This window comes from Notolepis coatsorum (assembly GCF_963971535.1).
Source record: "Notolepis coatsorum genome assembly, chromosome: 7".
NCBI classification, from domain to species: Eukaryota; Metazoa; Chordata; class Actinopteri; order Aulopiformes; family Paralepididae; genus Notolepis; species Notolepis coatsorum.
The window spans coordinates 159,680,273-159,698,556 of record NC_140171.1 but is presented as its reverse complement, the minus strand read 5'-3'; the positions used below and the strand labels follow the sequence as shown (position 1 = coordinate 159,698,556).

Genomic DNA, 18,284 nt, shown 5'->3' with positions numbered 1-18,284 from the left:
GCAACTTAAAGTAATGGTTTTGCTTGTCCAAATGACAATTTCTCTTGTCCATTTATTTTGTTTGCTTTCTAATTTAAAATACAGTTTGAAACCGTCTGTACCAGGGTTTCCGTTAGAAAAAAAATTGTTGCCGGCCTCAGTGTCCGGTAGATTTCAATCTACCGGTCAAATGAGAGAAATTCCGGTCAGAGTTTATTGAGCTTAAAAACAATTGATAGGCAAAAGAATGACAACAAAACAAAAGAATGACATCATCAAGGCATGTAGATTTATAATATTTTTACTTAAAACTAGGCTACTTTTGCGTATAAAGTCATTATATTCCAAATAAAATAAGTCCGAGACTCCGTGCTGCTGCCGACTTTAAATCAAATAGGTGTCTGTGGGCAGTCGCCCGACATTAATAAACGGCAGTCTGTTATAATCACATTTTTATGAGCTAACGAATTCCGTTATATTGGACATTTGTATTAATTATATCAAGCGAAGAACTGAGAAATTTGGCAGAGAGAGACGGCAACATTATCGTGGGTTTGCGTGACGACTCTCTCTCTCTCCACCTCCCAATGACTTATTTGCGAGAGTATGTCGATGCAGAGCAGCAGATTCAGCTGTTATTGGCTCTTTTCTGGGGACCGCACAGCAGCGCCCCCCACCCAACAGCTGAATTGAAAATGGCTGAATTGGAGTACTGCTGGAGTACTGCATTGTGCTGCTGCTGCTCCGGCTCTGCAGCTTCACAAAAGTTCTCACACCCAGCACTAAGCTCTCGCTGACAACGTCGTTGTCATTATTAGAAGCAACGATGAAACAAATGTAATGATTGTTTCGTTCATCGCATAGGCTATTTAATTTTAGCCTATTTTAATACAATTCAAATAATCAAATTGTGCTTAGACTCAGGGAATTATTTTCACCGGACATTAAGACCGGAGAGATTAAATATGTCGGACTTCAATAGATTTTGCCGGTCAAATACCGGTAATTACCGGCTAACGGAAACGCTGGTCTGTACACAGTAGGCTATGTGTGCTAGCAGAGCTAGACTCCAGTCACGAGTCACGGTGCACATGTGCGGTGGTTTGTCCACCAAAAAAGCGCCAAAAGATCGAAAATAAACTAGCAGAGCCAGAACTGTTCAACTCCTCTGGAGCCACAGCCAGCAGAGAAGCCGGTTTACTTTCGCTTTCAAACCAGCTGCAGCCTGAGAACTGGAGTGTGAGGGGATGTAACACTAAAGATGGCGGCAATGACAAAGAATTGCTGCAAAATAAACATACATCTGTTGTTTTTCTTTTTTTTTTATACTTATAACAATTTCGATAATTATCGATATCGAGAAATATGATAACATTATCATATCGTTATCGCGATATGATTTTGTTCCATATCGCCCAGCCCTAAGTGAACGTGTCATTCTGTTCATCTGTGTATCACCAGTGCTGCCAGATCAACATGCCGTGGCGGGGGGGCCACCCTGCTGCTTACATTCTGATTGAGATATGAGAAAGTGAGGGAGCGGGAGAAGGAGAGAGGGATAGAGCAAGAGAGAGATCATGTAAGAGAAAGTGATCCAATGTGTGTGTGTGTGTGTGTGTGTGTGTGTGTGTGTGTGTGTTTGTGTGTGTGTGTGTGTGTGTGTGTGTGTGTTTGTGTGTGTGTGTGTGTGCGTGCGCGCTCACCTCCACGTGATGCCGAACGTGGGCCTGGGTGAAGGGTAGGGCCAGATGTCCAGTGCAGGCTTGGCGTTGTAGCTGAAAATGGACACCTCGCGGATGCCGCCCCGCCTCGCCAGCACCTTCAGATCGTCGTTGGGCAGCACAAAAATACTCTTCCGGCTGCTCTTTGTGACAAATTTGCGGTAGGAGGGCAGAGCGGTATCCGACCTGGTCTTCTTGGTGCGGGAGAACTTGAGGAGGCGGACACGGCCCTTCGTGGAGGACGAAGAGGACAGCTCCTGGCTGACAACGATGGACGTCTTACCGCTGGGACCCGTGGTCGACTTGCTGAGGGAGGTCAATAATGTCGTCTTGTTCTCTTGGGTCAACGTCTCGCTCTGGCTGTCTTCCGACTGACTGTCGGGCGTGGGCGACCGTACTTTGGTCACGGTGGTTTTGGTCATGGTGGTGAGGGTGGACACCGCGCTGCTCTCCACCGCAGACACCGCAGCCGCCGTCGTTATCGGCGTCGTCGCGTGTCCAGACGTGGTCGACGACACCTCCGCTATCCTCATCTCTGTGGAGACCGTGGTGGTGGTCGTGGTGGTGGTGGTCACCTGGGTGACGGTCTGGGTCTTGAGCGGCTCCACCGCTCTGCTGTTGCCGTTCTCTTCTGCAAAGTCGTTGCTCAGGCTGGATTCTTCGGCCGAGGGTACGGGCGAAGGTGGCATCCTGATGATCTTGACGGCATTCGATTTGGTCGCCGGGCACTGACCTACTGCCACGCTGTTGTGCTGCGGCGTGCTCCGAGCGGTCACCCCGAGTGCTTCTGCGTCGCCCCCCAGCCGAGCCATCTTCACGTGCGGCTGGTAGTCCTGGTCCGATACGGTCACCTTGCTCTCCACCTCTACCCTAGAGTCCAGGCGCGACTCATTGCCCTCGGCCACTGTTTTGTCGCGTACAGGGGTCATATCCCCGTTAACTAGAGGCTTTTGTTGTGCGTTTCCCCTCAGGGACATGACCTGACCGTCCCCTTCGACCTTACCGATGTGATTCATCTTAATGTGGGCACTGTTGGTGAGCGAAGGCTCATTCGGAGCGGTCACTACAGAGTTAGTCAACAGGGTTTTATTCTCCAAGCCGTCTTTCCCGTTCACCTGAGGGAGAGGAGACAGTGGCTGGGTAGCGACAGCACTAATGCCTTCAGTTCTACTCTGCCCATTGCCCCGCGCCTTCTCCTCGGGCTCCAGTGGCCCCTTGCCATTTTCCTCTGCGCCCGGCCTTTCAGAGTTTAGAGGTTCTGGGTTTAGCTGGACAGGTTTAGAAGGAGCTGCGTTCTGGTCAGGAAGGCTCGTCGGTATCGTCACCAGTGAATCCAATTTCAACGCTATTGCCTTGGCCACGGTGTTTTCAGCAGGACTGTGTTTGGTGATGTCTGATGGTAGGGAAGTGTTTTGGGTCTCCCCAGAACCGTGACCCGTCGGTTCTGTTCCGCTGCCTGAACAGGCCGCCCCTGTGGGCCTCGTAGTCCTTTCAGGGAGAAGGTCTACCTCCTGCTTCCGCAGGGAGGCAGTGGTTTGGTTGTGTGTGGAGAACAAGTCTCCTCCCGCAGGGTCTTTGAAAGTAGCGTCTGCAATAGGAGCAACGGTCCCGTCTGCGGTTTTAGAAACTAAAACCCGGATCTCCCCCTTGACCTCGACCGATGCTGCCGTGGGCGTTGTGGAAGGTTGATCCTCCACTTTCACAGCGACAGCCGGTGCAAGCTGGGCCTGGGCTAATAAAGCCCGCGGCTGAAGCGCTGGCCGTGTCCTGGCCGGGGTGCCTGGCACGGCGGTCGGCGTGGTGGTGGCAGGAGCTAGGGGGGTAGGGGCCTGGGGTTTCGAGGCCTGGGCCTGTTGCCTCTGCTTCTCCTCCAGGGTGTGCTGCTTGACGCGGCGCTCCAGCAGGCCGTCCAGCTTAGAGGCCGTGACCTTCCTCTTGTACGCGACGCGGGTGAGGAAGCCCCTGCTTACGTCCACCACGTCGTAGTTGAACGCCCGCTGAGGGCCCTCGGTGAACTCCTCCTTCACAGAAGCCTCCAGACCGCCGGTCCCTGAAGGGGGAGATGAAACAAAGAGCGTAAGAATACTGGAAGATTCCAAAAATTCCTACGGTCTTAAGTAGTAATTGAGTAATAACTCAAGACGTCTCACGCGGTCACGTCACTATGACAAGCATTTCCCCCCCCCCCGGCCTATTGCAGAGATTAATGGTCTTTTCCTTTAATGTTTACCAGTAATTTTGTTGATACTGCATGTGAGGTTAATAAGAAAATGGCGTTTCACCAAAAGATTTCATGCCAAAGCCAAATTGCTAACCCTAAAGGATGTTGCAGAGAATGCACTGATAACTGGTGACGTTCCTGATCTGCAATAATAAGCTCGTTTTGGCAGAGCGATTTCCCCTTCGTTCTTTTATTCAGGGTTCCCAGACATTGCTAAATGAAACTCAAGGACTTTCAAGTACTTTTCCAAGCACTCTTTCATTTTAAAAGGGCATTTAAAAAGGATCCAATTCACTTTTATTTTTTTTTTATTTTTTTTTTTTCTGTTTTTCTCCTTGTCCAATTTAGTCACCGTGCCAATTCCCCCCCTCCCCTACCTGGTTGTTGTTCGCATGTTCTCCTACGAGTCGGTACAAGGGCGTCCCGAAGCCGACCGCACGCTTCCTCCGATGCGTGTGGCGACTGCCAGTGACATCTTTTCACTTGGCAGCGACGACTCTCATTGGTGAAGTGTAACACGTGGGAGGGCACGCTATCTCCACCAAGTCCTGCCCCGCTGAGCAAGCGCCGAGACCGGACCTGTAGGCGTCGCTGTCCACAACGCCAGATTCCCACCCGCCAGCTTCCCACCCGCCAGCTTCCCCACCCGCTAATACTGCCAATTGTATTAGTATGAACGACCAGCCAAGCTGGTAGCAACGCAGAGAGCTGGGCTCGAACCCAGCATCTCCTGCGTTGGTGACGAGCGCAATCTCCGCTACACCACATGACCGCCCCTTCCAATTCACTTTTAAATGCGTTTTTTTTTTCATTGGAAAAATATCTGATCCAATATTTATGGCTTAAAACCAATTTCCGACAATTAGTTACACTTTAGATAAAAAAAAACTCTGGATTTTTTATTCAGAACAATTTGATCATGGATGAACAAAACTTTCAATGCCAATTTGAATACTGTATGCCATCTAGTTAGGCCCCCCCCCCCCTCCCCCAGGGGTGCATGCCACCTCTAGTGTCCTAGTGTGTGTGGGGGAAGGAGGAGGTGAGGGTAACACAAGCATTGGTTCTGAACATTGGTCATCTCCCTACAGAACATTGTGGGAATGCAACAGAACTAAGCTGGTAGAATAACAACATGCAACTTGACATTTCTGATCGTCATTTTATTGATGAGCCCCCAATGCTTTTATCCCAATTTCTCACATTACATTCACCCTGAATGTTGACGTTATCCAGGTGAAAAGTTAACTTCATTCAAGCGAGGCATTGCAATCCTTGACATAAATCATTTGATGTATAATTAAATCAAAGGAAATGCGTTTGGGTCCGAGAGTGTGGCTGGTCTGCCGTTCTGCAGCTGGATACTATTGGTTTGTTTTGGCAAAATTCTTCTGCTCTGTGTGAGTGATCTGCCCTGATCCCGATCACGTGATGGGATCGGGACATCCCTAGTGCAAACCTTTAACCACAAATGTTGTGACAGCTCGGTGTAACTCGTTCACTTCTTCTTGTGTCAGTTTACCCCGCTGTGCCAAAGTGAACGGGGTTTCCTGAGATTTGCGAGAACCACTGGCAGCACTAGATGCACTCTGACAGTCATGTATACAGTGATGAAAGCATTCGTTTTTCATTTAGCTTTTGTTTGCATGCATGCATGGCGCTAACGTTATTCATTTGTAATAATGGACTCTACCTTGGGTAACGGAGGTAGATGCAGCAGCAGCACTCGTCCGTAGCACGTATCAAAAACACCACATTCTTCCAGCACATTAATAGTTCTATGATTTCTGAATATGAGCTATAATCTGGTGCTGGCTGGATGCACCATAAATGTACGTAGAAGAAATGCATCGCCGCTTTGGTCTTTTCACGGGCTGCTATATTGACAATATTAAGGAAAAAAAGCCTCATCCTTTAAATGAATATCCATCCAACCTGTTCCTTCATCTGGTCCCAAGTCTACAGGGTCCACTTCCATCTTCTTCTCCTCCGCTGACTGCTCCTCTGTTCTCTCCTTCTCATCCCCCTCTTCCTTCTCCTCCTTCACGGTGTCTTCAGAGAGGCGGCGGTCTCCATCTTTCTCCTCAGTGCTACTGGACGCCTCTCCTCGGGGTTCCCCTGGCGCCGTGCCGAGGCGTCGACTCAGGTCCAGCAGAGTGCACTTCCTGCCAAGTCTGGCATCTATGGAGGGAGGGGCAGGGTTAATGATGGGAGGGGCAGGGTTAATGATGGGAGGGGCAGGGTTAATGATGGGAGGGGCAGGGTTAATGATGGGAGGGGCAGGGTTAATGATGGGAGGGGCAGGGTTAATGATGGGAGGGGCAGGGTTAATGATGGGAGGGGCAGGGTTAATGATGGGAGGGGCAGGGTTAATGATGGGAGGGGTTAATGATGGGAGGGGCAGGGTTAATGATGGGAGGGGCAGGGTTAATGATGGGGGGGTTAATGGGAGGGGCAGGGTTAATGATGGGAGGGGTTAATGATGGGAGGGGCAGGGTTAATGATGGGAGGGGCAGGGTTAATGATGGGAGGGGCAGGGTTAATGATGAGAGGGGGAGGGGCAGTGTTAATGATGGGAGGGGCAGGGTTAATGATGGGAGGGGCAGGGTTAATGATGGGAGGGGCAGGGTTAATGATGGGAGGGGCAGGGTTAATGATGGGAGGGGCAGGGTTAATGATGGGAGGGGCAGGGTTAATGATGGGAGGGGCAGGGTTAATGATGAGAGGGGGAGGGGCAGTGTTAATGATGGGAGGGGCAGGGTTAAAGATGGGAGGGGCAGGGTTAATGATGGGAGGGGCAGGGTTAATGATGGGAGGGAGAGACATGCAACTTTCTTTTACATTGTGGTCCATTTTAACCTGTTAGCCATTATTTTCAGAAAATCTGCCTAAAAGTACATAAATGGAAGACTGCTCCACTTCTACATTAATGGACCATTTGCATGTTCTTGGTATCTGAATCTAGGGACATCCATGGACCTCAGAGAATGTATTCCCAGTGTCAGAAATATTGTGTCCGTTACTAAGTGTAGTTTCGGGAGGTGGTAAAATGACCCAATTAGGTACGAAATGCTTGAAATAATAATTTTTTGTCTCTATATACAAAATAAATAATAAAAACTAGCCTTCCAAAACAAAGTGAACCGACACAGCACTTGGTGTATGTTTCTAGGTATGATTAATGTTGTGGGAGGGTAGGAACACCATAGCCAATCAGATCATTTCTAGTTTCCAACAGTGTTCCAGTGATAACACTAAAAATATTGCAGCTTTAAATGGGAGACTTGTATCAAACAGAACATTATGGACGCAGGACATTTTAGACTTTAGAGTTTGGAATAAGACACTCTTCAGGCGCCGACACTAACCTTCCAGCTCCTTCCGGTAGTTGGCGTTGGTGTTGCCAGGCAGCTTGGTGGCAAACCGGTACACGTGGGTCTTACTGACCCAACTCCAGCCCCCGTACCCCGTCACACGATACTCCTCCCCTTTCTGCTTCCACACCTTCACACAGAGAGAGAGAGAGAGAGAGAGAGAGAGAGGGATGAAGGAGAGAGAGACCTACACGCTACACAACTTTACAAACGGTCAGCTCACTGTGCTGTTCACACAACACAACTCTCTGGGGGAGCTCTCACCAACGTCACAGTGACCAAATGCGTCCACATTTTCATAACAATAGCGAATATTACTTACCCTGCGCCGTTTTCATTGAGGTTTCTTACAAATTAACGATGTTTTATTTGTCCTTTATATGCGGATAACATTAAAATCTTAAATTGTACCATTATGTTCCCCCTTTAGACAACAAACATAATGCTAATGATGCACTTTTGTTAAGATAATTAGGTTCTCGGTCACTGTACTCAGGTCCCATTAATAGTTTAACGCTGTTCAGATCGCGTTTTCCTAATCTGGTGCTGACCAGTGACCTGTGAACTAGGTGCTAAAGGTCTTGGGAATTGTATTAATTTTGTAGTCATAACATTTTCACCTTTTAATTTTAAACCAATGCTGCCATCTACTGACGCCCAAAACACATTCTAGAGATTCCCACTTTTTACTGGTACATAGGTTCATATCTAATAGTCTTTAGCTGACTAAATATAGATGAATACTCATGAAATTTGATATATATATTCTAAAATAAGTATAATTTCACTTCATCTACCTGTCGACATGAAATTCCCAAACGCTGACAGTAAAAAAAAGCCTGGATGTCGCGCAAAATGGGGCGTGACCGAATTTGGTCCCAGACAAAGAGAGTGACTGAGATTGGTCTACGTTCCGTAGCCATCCGGGGTCGAATCAGAGCACCATCGCACCAAAATAAGTGTGATGAGAACGCCCCCCGCCCCCCCCCCCCCGTCACCGGGGACGCTGATTCGCTCCAAGACGGGACCGCTGGAATAGGTGGTCTCGGGTGCGCGCCAGTGTCCCAGACGGCACGGAGGGGGGCCTGGTGTGCAAGCAAACCCTGTAATGCTTTCATGCTTGCTTGAATTTTGGGCAGATAAAAACATACAGCAACAACTGGACAATACCCACAAAAACGACGATGGTGACACAGGTTTTTATTTTCTAGGTCAGCGAAAGACCCTGGAGAAAGCACAAGGTGAGGTCAGAGGTCAGAGGAAGATAGAGATTGTGTGTTTGACCCAGGTGGCCTGCTGTGTGTGTGCGTGCGTGCGTGTGCGTGTGTGTGTGTGTGTGTGTGTGTGTGTCCTACCTGGTGCTTGATGGGGAAGGTGTATTTGACCCAGGTGGCCTGCTGCATGGTCTCCTCGTCCTCCAGTTTCTTCTCCCTCTTCTTCACCTTCTCCTTCTCCTCCCGCTCTATGGACGTCATGCGGTGTAACCTGGAACATTGGAATAATGGGCGTGCAGTGTAACCGTTTAAACACATGGACGTCGTGCAGTGTAACTTTGTATAGTGGAATAATTTAAACACTATTCTGTTACTATGCTTGATTAAATTGTAATGAACCAAAAGGAATACATCTTTTTTTAATTCCATCTTTGACGGTGAATAACACCATGCTAACATTGACCAAAAGCTCATTCAGCACCTTCTTGAGATCAGGTGTACTAAAAATCTAAGCAAATGAACAAAGGGCAGAAGATTGACAGGGGTTTCTGTAGATACAGTACTGAATTTTGCCATCCATGCTATTTGAAATATAAATATTAGTGCTCTCAATCAATACAAATATTTAATCTGATTAATCGCATGATTGTCCATAGTTAACTCACGATTAATCGCAAATTAATCGCATTTTTTTTTTTATTTTATCTACCTTAAACAGATCTTTTTCAAGTTCCAAGTTTTAATACTCTTATCAACATGAGTCAACAAATGCTTGCTTTATGCAGCCATTTAACACAATAGGATGACCCTCATGCATTGCAAATTTGCATCAAATTCAAAACAGAGTGATGCACAAAATAACTTAAAAGAAAATAATAATTTAAAACAATGAATAAAGTGTGCATGACATAATAGGGGAAAGAAACCGTTAGGAACTTGTTACATTCACACAAGGGCTAATGACTCACCCCCCCCCCCCCCCCCCACACACACACTTTGAGTCAGAAACAAACATAGTATCAATGAGAGTATCAATAATACACCCGAGTGAATTCTAGTAAAAAAAATTTTTTAAATATTTTTAAATTATTTCTAAAAAGTTAATTGTGAGTTTTTTGTGACATGAAATAAATATCGGCCCGGTACCTTAACTCATTGAGCGCCAAAAACAAGATTTCTCTTTATTCAAAGCCAACCGTTGAGTGCCAAAAAACGAGATCTCTCGTTTTCTTTCTTCGTTTTTCCTTTTTTTGATTATTATTATTCGTTCCGTTTACACCGGGAATAATTGGTTCGGAACGTGAAAAATCGGTGCTTAACTGGAACCGAATAATTTTTTTCCTTGAGAACCGTGACATCATCAGTGGGCTGTGAAGACAAGCGTAAACGGGGGAAAGTAGAGGGTCGGCATTGCACTCAAACGATCCATTCAACAGGAAGCGATTTGCGACTGATCTCAAAACGAGATTAGATTCAAATGTATTGTTATGATACAGCACAAGTACAATACACCATCCAACCAGAGTGGATAAAGAAATGCTCCAGAAATGAATATGCATAGGGAATGGCTTAGCGAGTCAGCGCGCAAGCGCACACACACACACACTGTATACGATTGAAAGGAATCGTTCCAGCAAAGTAGGCTTCTATTATTCTAATTACTTGTTTTAATGGGTATCATAGTAGTAAGTCCTACTGAACATGACATAATAGCATGACATCTGATTTATTAATGCCAATACTGGACGACAAGCGCAATCGGCTCTTGACAAGTGTAAACTGTGGATTAGTCCAGGGGTTCTCAACCTTTCTGCTGCCAAGGCACCCCTGTGCTCAATAAAATATTCCAGGGCACCCCTACATACGATAAAGACTTTTCCGGTACGGTCTTTTTTGCTACAATGATGACAGAAGTGCTTGCTTTCAAAATAATGTTTATTTAAGAAACCGGGAAACACATTTGTGTGTATATGCCTATATAATGCATTATTAACAGGTGTTTCAGGTCTAAATGCCTTAGTACTGTTGACATTACACTGCTTGTAGTAGTAAATCAATTAGCATATTTCTTTAAATAAAATTACAGAAAATTATCACTAAAGTGCTATCTGTTGCAGCTGCACTGTTCTCCATAAAAATAGCATATTTGGATAAGTTTGACCATTTCTCAAAAACAGAAAATCATGTATTTTTTTTTAAATACAGAAAAGGATCACCAAGTTACCATTTCTCAAAAAATATAAATAAATACAAAAAATAAGCACTGGTTCACTCAGTGGACATTTCTAGCTCAATGCGAGGTCTGCTGCTGCTGGCTAATAATACGGTCAATACGCGGGGAGATCTTTGACAAGGCAACACGCATGTCATCCTCAAGACTTGGCCCTATATTTTGTTTTCAGAGCTGTCATGGATGAAAAGCCAGCTTCACACAGATATGTGGTGCTGAATGGTATCAACACCTTAACTGCTGCATCATGAGATACTTGGTACTCAGCACCACACTCTGAAACTAGCTCTCCAGGTGGTATCAGATGAGATTTCAATGAGTTCTTCTTCCAAGAGTTTGGATGGAGATGTGTCAGGAAGCTTTGTCTCAATGTTGTCTGTAAAGTTTTTTTTTATCCAGAGTAACTTGGTGATCCTTTTCTGTGTTTTATTAAATAATGATTTTCAGATTTTGAGAAATGGTCAAACTTATCCAAATATAGTATTTTCATGGAAAACAGTGCAGCTGCAACAGATAGCACTTTAGTGATACTTTTCTGTAATCAAAAAAGAATAAATGTATTTATTTATTTATTTATTTATTTTTTAATCTCAAGGCCCCCCTGGCAGCTCTCTGCGGCACCCCTGTTGAGAACCGCTGGATTAGTCAGTCACAGTTAACTGTTTAGCTCAACTGATTAGTGCGGCTGCCTGTGGATCCTATGGTCCCAGGTTAAAATATCTCGTTTACACATGTTTTTTTTATTTATTTAACGTTAATTCATTTATCCACTCTGGTTGGATGGTGTATTGTACTTGTGCTGTATTAAATGACAATACATTTTGGACAGAGAAGAACCAGGAAGTGACAGAGAACCAGGAAGTGACACACAAAATGGAGTGAGATGCTTGCTAGCTAGCCTGCTGCTCCCAACTATAATCTACTGAGAGAACAAAAGAGGAAAACTGGATAAAATAGTAAGAATAGAGAGGTTTATTGACAACGCCTTTCTGACAATGTCAGATGACAACAAGAGAGTAAGAGGGGATGCATTTTCCACAGAGAGTGAGGAAGACGCTCAACCCTCTAAAATCAGCAAGACCCTGGCATCTTCTCAAACCACCAAACTAGCTATCAGGGATAGTGAGAGGCTGGCCAGCATCGAAAGAACACTCAGCAAACTCAATAATCTGGAAGTGAAGATATCTGCACTTTTCCAGGCAGTGAAAATAGCGATGGAATTCAACAACAAACTCATCATGGACGTACAGAAGGACAACAGTGAGCTCCGCAAACAGGGAGACAGCCTAACTACCACCACAGCAAGCCTAGAGTCCCAAAACAAACATCTCACTGCAGCTATTCTCCATCTGAAATGTCGCAGCTCATATACTCTCACAGGTGGGGATGATGATGATGTTTGTGGTGATGATGGTGATGGTGATGATGATGATGATGATGATAATGGTGATGGGTATATGATGGTGATCAGGGCCACCGCTAGGGGTGTGCGAGCAGTGCGGTCGCACAGGGCGTCGCGAGAAGATTTAATTTTTTTTTTTTATTATTATTTCTTTTTTTTTATAAAAATAAATAGAATGTTAACAATCACTTTCCATCACAGACCTAAAATCTAGTTTTGCTTACATGCTTATATATTTCACATTAGACACGTTTGTAGAATAGTGTTCCGGGCTCTGCGGCTCTGCAGATATACTATTGGTTTCATTCAATGACCCGTTTACTTTTGTGCAAAGCATCGTGGGAGGACTAACACTAGGGGGAGCTGGTTGGCGTCAGTCTGGTAGTCGGTAGAGAGATGTGAAGAAGACCGGTATTATCCACGAGGGGAGGGGGTTACAGGTACGGGGTCTATTCGGCGCTATCCACGGGAGCGAGTGGATGTCTTGGTCAAGAGCATCCTACTTTTGAAAACCAAATGTGCAGCATCGGAGCAGAAGAAATAACGCCGCGTGCCATAAGCTTATCAATACCAAGTATAGTGATTAGGTTATGCCAAGACGAAGAGGACGTTCGGCAGATGGACTGAAGATGAAAGTTGTTGCGTGTTAGAACGTTCAGTCAGGCTAGCCATGTCGGCTAGTAGCTTAGCTAAAGGCAGGGACAGCTAACTAGCGTTAGCTAACCTAGCTAGCTAGTTAGCTTTAGCTATGTTATCGAGTGCTAACGTGTGGTTCAGTCAGGCTAGCCATGTCGGCTAGTAGCTTAGCTAAAGGCAGGGACAGCTAACTAGCGTTAGCTAACCTAGCTAGCTACGTTATCGAGTGCTAACGTGTGGCAGATAAACTAGGAACAGACTCCCAAGTTCATCCCAACGGGGGGACAATATCATGGGACTAGTGAACTTTGTCATCTCCACGGTCGTCTCCTTCCTCTTGGACCTGATTCTGCGTTAGGGTGAGTTTTTAATGCAATCTATTCTGTTCCCGCCATGGATCTCCCTCTCTCCCTCCCTCTCTCTCTCTCTCCCCCCCTCTCTCTCTCCCTCTCTCTCTCGTGCTTGAAAAATTAACCTGGCTTTAAGCTTGTTTATCAGGTTCCAGGGGTGTTTTATGCATTTTCCCTGTTACTGCCAGGTGTACGACTGTACAGGTGCATTGCCACTAAGCCTCGGGCAGGGCTATTATTTAAGAATATGTTGACTGTATGCCCAGCCTCGGGCAGCGCTATTATTTAAGAATACGTTGACTGTATGCACACACAAAAAATGTGTTGTATTAATTAATAATAAAAAAAAAGTATTAATACGTTTTTTTTTTTTTTTTAAACCTTTAGGGGGGGGGGGGGGCGCTCACGTTTAAATCTTGCACTGGGTCTCGCATTTCTCCCAGACGGCACTGATGGTGATAATGATGATTGTGACAATGATGATGGTGATGGTGATGATGGTGGTAATGATTATGGCGATGATGAGAAGTACAGAGATGATGATGGTGATGATGGACATTGGACATAATGTCCATAAGATAACAATTGAAGACAATGTTGGATCATTTGGCGCCATCTAGTGGTCAAATTAAAACATGACCCTCCAAGCTAGTAAGTAAACCTCCCACAATAACACAGAATATGAACATTGGGCCTCATGCATGAAGCGATATAAGAACAGATTTTGTTCTTAACTAGCATTTCCTCTTACTTTGTTCTTACCTGGGATTCAGCAAAGTTTTCTTATTGTTGCTTTTTTCTCAGGCAAGAACAAATTATAAGAGTGGTCGAGAGTGGGCGGCTACGTGGCGTAGTGGGCAAGGCGCTCGCCACGAATGCGGAGACGCTGGGATCGCCTGTTCGATCCCAGCGCTCCACATTGCTTTCAGTTTAGCTGGTCGTCCGTACTAATACACATTGGCCGTATTAGGGGGTGGGAAACTGATGGGTGGGGATCGGACGTTGTGGACAGCGACTCCTACAGGTCGGTTGGTGCGCCTGCGCAGTAGAATCAGGAAGTGTCGGGGGCAGCGTGAGCCTCCCACGCGTTACTCCTCGCCACTGAGAGATCGAGCTGCGCAGGTGAAAAGATGCGACTGCTGTTACCTCAAGTACCGGAGGGGACTTGTGCTATGTATGACTTAGTCCACATTGCAGCCGGCTTGTGGGAGGCAAGAAACAGCGTTCGTGACAGGGGAGGGTTGAATTGGATGATACGAAATTGGGATGAGAGAAAATATAGAAAATGGGAGAAAAAGTGGATAAAAAAAAGAGTGGTCGAGAGCACTCTTACCGAAATAAGAAACTCTTACCCAGAATAAGAAACTCTTACCCAGATGAGAAACATTTAAAAAAGCCTACCATTCATAATAATAATACATAAGATTTATATAGCGCTTTTCCTAATTCTCAAAGACACTTTACAAAACAAACAATATAATACAATACAGTTTTAGTAGATAAAATAAAAAAATATATATAAAAAGGTGAGAGAGGAAGGAGTTCATGGGTTGAAAGCAAACCATTGGTCAATTGCCCCCAAATACAGTACCCCCAAATACGACTTTATAAACCCATGCAGAACATTTCAATAATTATTATTATTATAACTTATTGTGTGCGTTCTGCTTCTGAAATGGATTATATATTGCTGTTAGAACAGTTAGATGCTGGCTGCCCAGGCCGTACGCAAATAACGCATATTTACAACCTCTCCTCTCCTCTCTGTATAGATGAAGATGTAGCAGTACTGTCTATCTGTATGTCATGTATGTCATATATGTTATGATGAATTGAAAATAGAGGACCTGATGTAAACAAGATGAAAGTCTCTCTCTGGTCTGCATCCCCTTAACAATTGTGTGTATTGAGCTGTACTGTACTGTACCCATTCTGCAATCTGTTGATAAAATGTTCAATCAATCAAAACTCTGCTCCACACCCAAAGTTCTGAGCGCACACAGAGTTTTAGCCACAGACATTTCAGAGAGATATGACATCTCTCTCTGAAAGGAGAGAGCATATGGATATATATCAGTATACTGCGCGCCGCGATTGGTTCTTGACAAGCGCGCAGCCAGTCGTTCAGTATTGACAAAGCCTACTTTTGACCGATTTATTTCGCACTATACAGTACGTATAAGTACAAGTATAAGTCATTATTTGTCATCAGATTAACACACACACACATGCTAGGAGCGACCCACAGGAACACACACACATGCACTGAGTCGCAAGTCGTGAGACGTGTGTGTGTGTCATTTTGAGATCGCAAAACGCTTCCTGTTGAATATATCAGACAGGGATCAGATGGCGAAACTCGGCTGTTTTACACCCGCCTCATTCGCCTTATAAGGAGATGGTGGGCGTGTCTTGGTGAGTGCCCTCAAAAAAGGACCGGGAAAAAAGCAATTAATAAACAAAATTAAAATAAAATTAAATAATAATAATAATAATTAAATGACAATACATTTGAATCAAATCTCATTTTGAAATCAGCATGGTGCAATGCCAAACCTCCGAAGCTGTTTTATATATACGGCACATTCTGCCGCTGTCCATATGGTTGTGTTTACCTCGGCCTGAGTACCGCTGACGGAGACGCTGGAACCTTGGTTCTGCTTAAACAGGTGTAAACGCGGGCTGGTTCGCCAGAGAGCACCAGGGTTCAGAGGGTTCAGAACGGAGCCGGAGCTTGAACTGGAGCCCTGCCGGTGTGAAAGGGGCTCGAGTAAATTAGAATTCCCGATAGGTGGCAGTATCGCCTACCTTTTGAACTGGGCTAGTTTAGTGTGGGCCCCCCCCCCCCCCACGCCTCAGGTGAGATCACTAGAGAGGGAGCAGCAGTGAGTAGAGAGGTACCAATGGCGATTGCGACTTTGAGATTATTATGAAGAGAACAAAACGATCACACTTATGGATGATAACGTGGGTTTTCACCAGACTACATTGGACTCAGCACTTCTGGTAAATCATAGACATACTATAGTCAAACCGGCCGAGGAGGTAACATTATCTGTCGCCGACTTGAGAGCACCCCAGACTAGAGCCAACCAACGTTCAGCAATGGCGATCGCCTAGACGAGCAAACTATTGGAGATTATTATGAAGAGGACAAACGGTGACGATCCATCCATAACATGAGGTGCGTTTTCACCAGACTGTGTTGGATTCTAGTATTTTCAAACAGGCTGTTTGGATGCAACGTTATCTGGATGTGTCCTAGCCCTAACTGTGTGTGTGTGTGTGTGTGTGTGTGTGTGTGTGTGTGTGTGTGTGTGTGTGTGTGTGTGTGTGTGTGTATATATATATATATATATATATACCTGGTGTGTCCCAGTGCGTCCTTCCACATGGGCAGCAGAGCGACAGGTTTGATGGCACACTCCAGGATGGCCAGAGCCAGGGCGAACTCCCGGGCCTTACTGCACATCTGGACCGCCTTGATCCAGTTGGTCCTACACAACACGCAATGTATCGCAGGTCAGCAGCATATTCACCCTGCTGGTGGCTCCTAGTTCCTACTCATATCTCCACCCTGCACCCCCCCCCCCCCTCTCTACCTGTGGGACGCCCAGTTAGGGTGCATGGAGGCCCAGTTAGGGTGCATGAAGGGCCCCTCTCTCTACCTGTGGGAGGCCCAGTTAGGGTGCATGAAGGGCCTCTCTCTCTACCTGTGAGAGGCCCAGTTAGGGTGCATGAAGGGCCTCTCTCTCTACCTGTGGGAGGCCCAGTTAGGGTGCATGAAGGGCCCCTCTCTCTCTACCTGTGGGAGGCCCAGTTAGGGTGCATGAAGGGCCTCTCTCTCTCTCTACCTGTGGGAGGCCCAGTTAGGGTGCATGAAGGGCCTCTCTCTCTACCTGTGGGAGGCCCAGTTAGGGTGCATGAAGGGCCCCTCTCTCTACCTGTGGGAGGCCCAGTTAGGGTGCATGAAGGGCCTCTCTCTCTCTACCTGTGGGAGGCCCAGTTAGGGTGCATGAAGGGCCCCTCTCTCTACCTGTGGGAGGCCCAGTTAGGGTGCATGAAGGGCCCCTCTCTCTCTACCTGTGGGAGGCCCAGTTAGGGTGCATGAAGGGCCCCTCTCTCTCTACCTGTGGGAGGCCCAGTTAGGGTGCATGAAGGGCCCCTCTCTCTACCTGTGGGAGGCCCAGTTAGGGTGCATGAAGGGCCTCTCTCTCTCTACCTGTGGGAGGCCCAGTTAGGGTGCATGAAGGGCCCCTCTCTCTACCTGTGGGAGGCCCAGTTAGGGTGCATGAAGGGCCCCTCTCTCTACCTGTGGGAGGCCCAGTTAGGGTGCATGAAGGGCCTCTCTCTCTACCTGTGGGAGGCCCAGTTAGGGTGCATGAAGGGCCTCTCTCTCTACCTGTGGGAGGCCCAGTTAGGGTGCATGAAGGGCCTCTCTCTACCTGTGGGAGGCCCAGTTAGGGTGCATGAAGGGCCCCTCTCTCTCTACCTGTGGGAGGCCCAGTTAGGGTGCATGAAGGGCCTCTCTCTCTACCTGTGGGAGGCCCAGTTAGGGTGCATGAAGGGCCTCTCTCTCTCTCTACCTGTGGGAGGCCCAGTTAGGGTGCATGAAGGGCCCCTCTCTCTACCTGTGGGAGGCCCAGTTAGGGTGCATGAAGGGCCCCTCTCTCTCTACCTGTGGGAGGCCCAGTTAGGGTGCATGAAGGGCCCCTCTCTCTACCTGTGGGAGGCCCAGTTAGGGTGCATGAAGGGCCCTCTCTCTACCTGTGGGAGGCCCAGTTAGGGTGCATGAAGGGCCTCTCTCTCTACCTGTGGGAGGCCCAGTTAGGGTGCATGAAGGGCCCCTCTCTCTACCTGTGGGAGGCCCAGTTAGGGTGCATGAAGGGCCTCTCTCTCTCTACCTGTGGGAGGCCCAGTTAGGGTGCATGAAGGGCCTCTCTCTCTACCTGTGGGAGGCCCAGTTAGGGTGCATGAAGGGCCTCTCTCTACCTGTGGGAGGCCCAGTTAGGGTGCATGAAGGGCCCCTCTCTCTCTACCTGTGGGAGGCCCAGTTAGGGTGCATGAAGGGCCTCTCTCTCTACCTGTGGGAGGCCCAGTTAGGGTGCATGAAGGGCCCTCTCTCTACCTGTGGGAGGCCCAGTTAGGGTGCATGAA

The 18,284-nt window shown here is 46.9% G+C and overlaps 1 protein-coding gene across 1 annotated transcript in view; it reads right to left on the bottom strand.

The window, feature by feature from the left end:
* LOC311231827 (nucleosome-remodeling factor subunit BPTF-like) overlaps positions 1–18,284 on the bottom strand; it is a gene marked incomplete at its 5' end in the record, with an annotated part of 142,956 nt that overhangs the window by 65,452 nt on the left and 59,220 nt on the right. Inside the window, 5 exons of the mRNA XM_084318449.1 lie at positions 1,683–3,750; positions 5,857–6,102; positions 7,290–7,425; positions 8,651–8,780; positions 16,493–16,624. Of these exons, the coding sequence (XP_084174575.1) occupies positions 1,683–3,750; positions 5,857–6,102; positions 7,290–7,425; positions 8,651–8,780; positions 16,493–16,624 (2,712 nt within the window). The remainder of the gene's footprint in view (positions 1–1,682; positions 3,751–5,856; positions 6,103–7,289; positions 7,426–8,650; positions 8,781–16,492; positions 16,625–18,284) is intronic.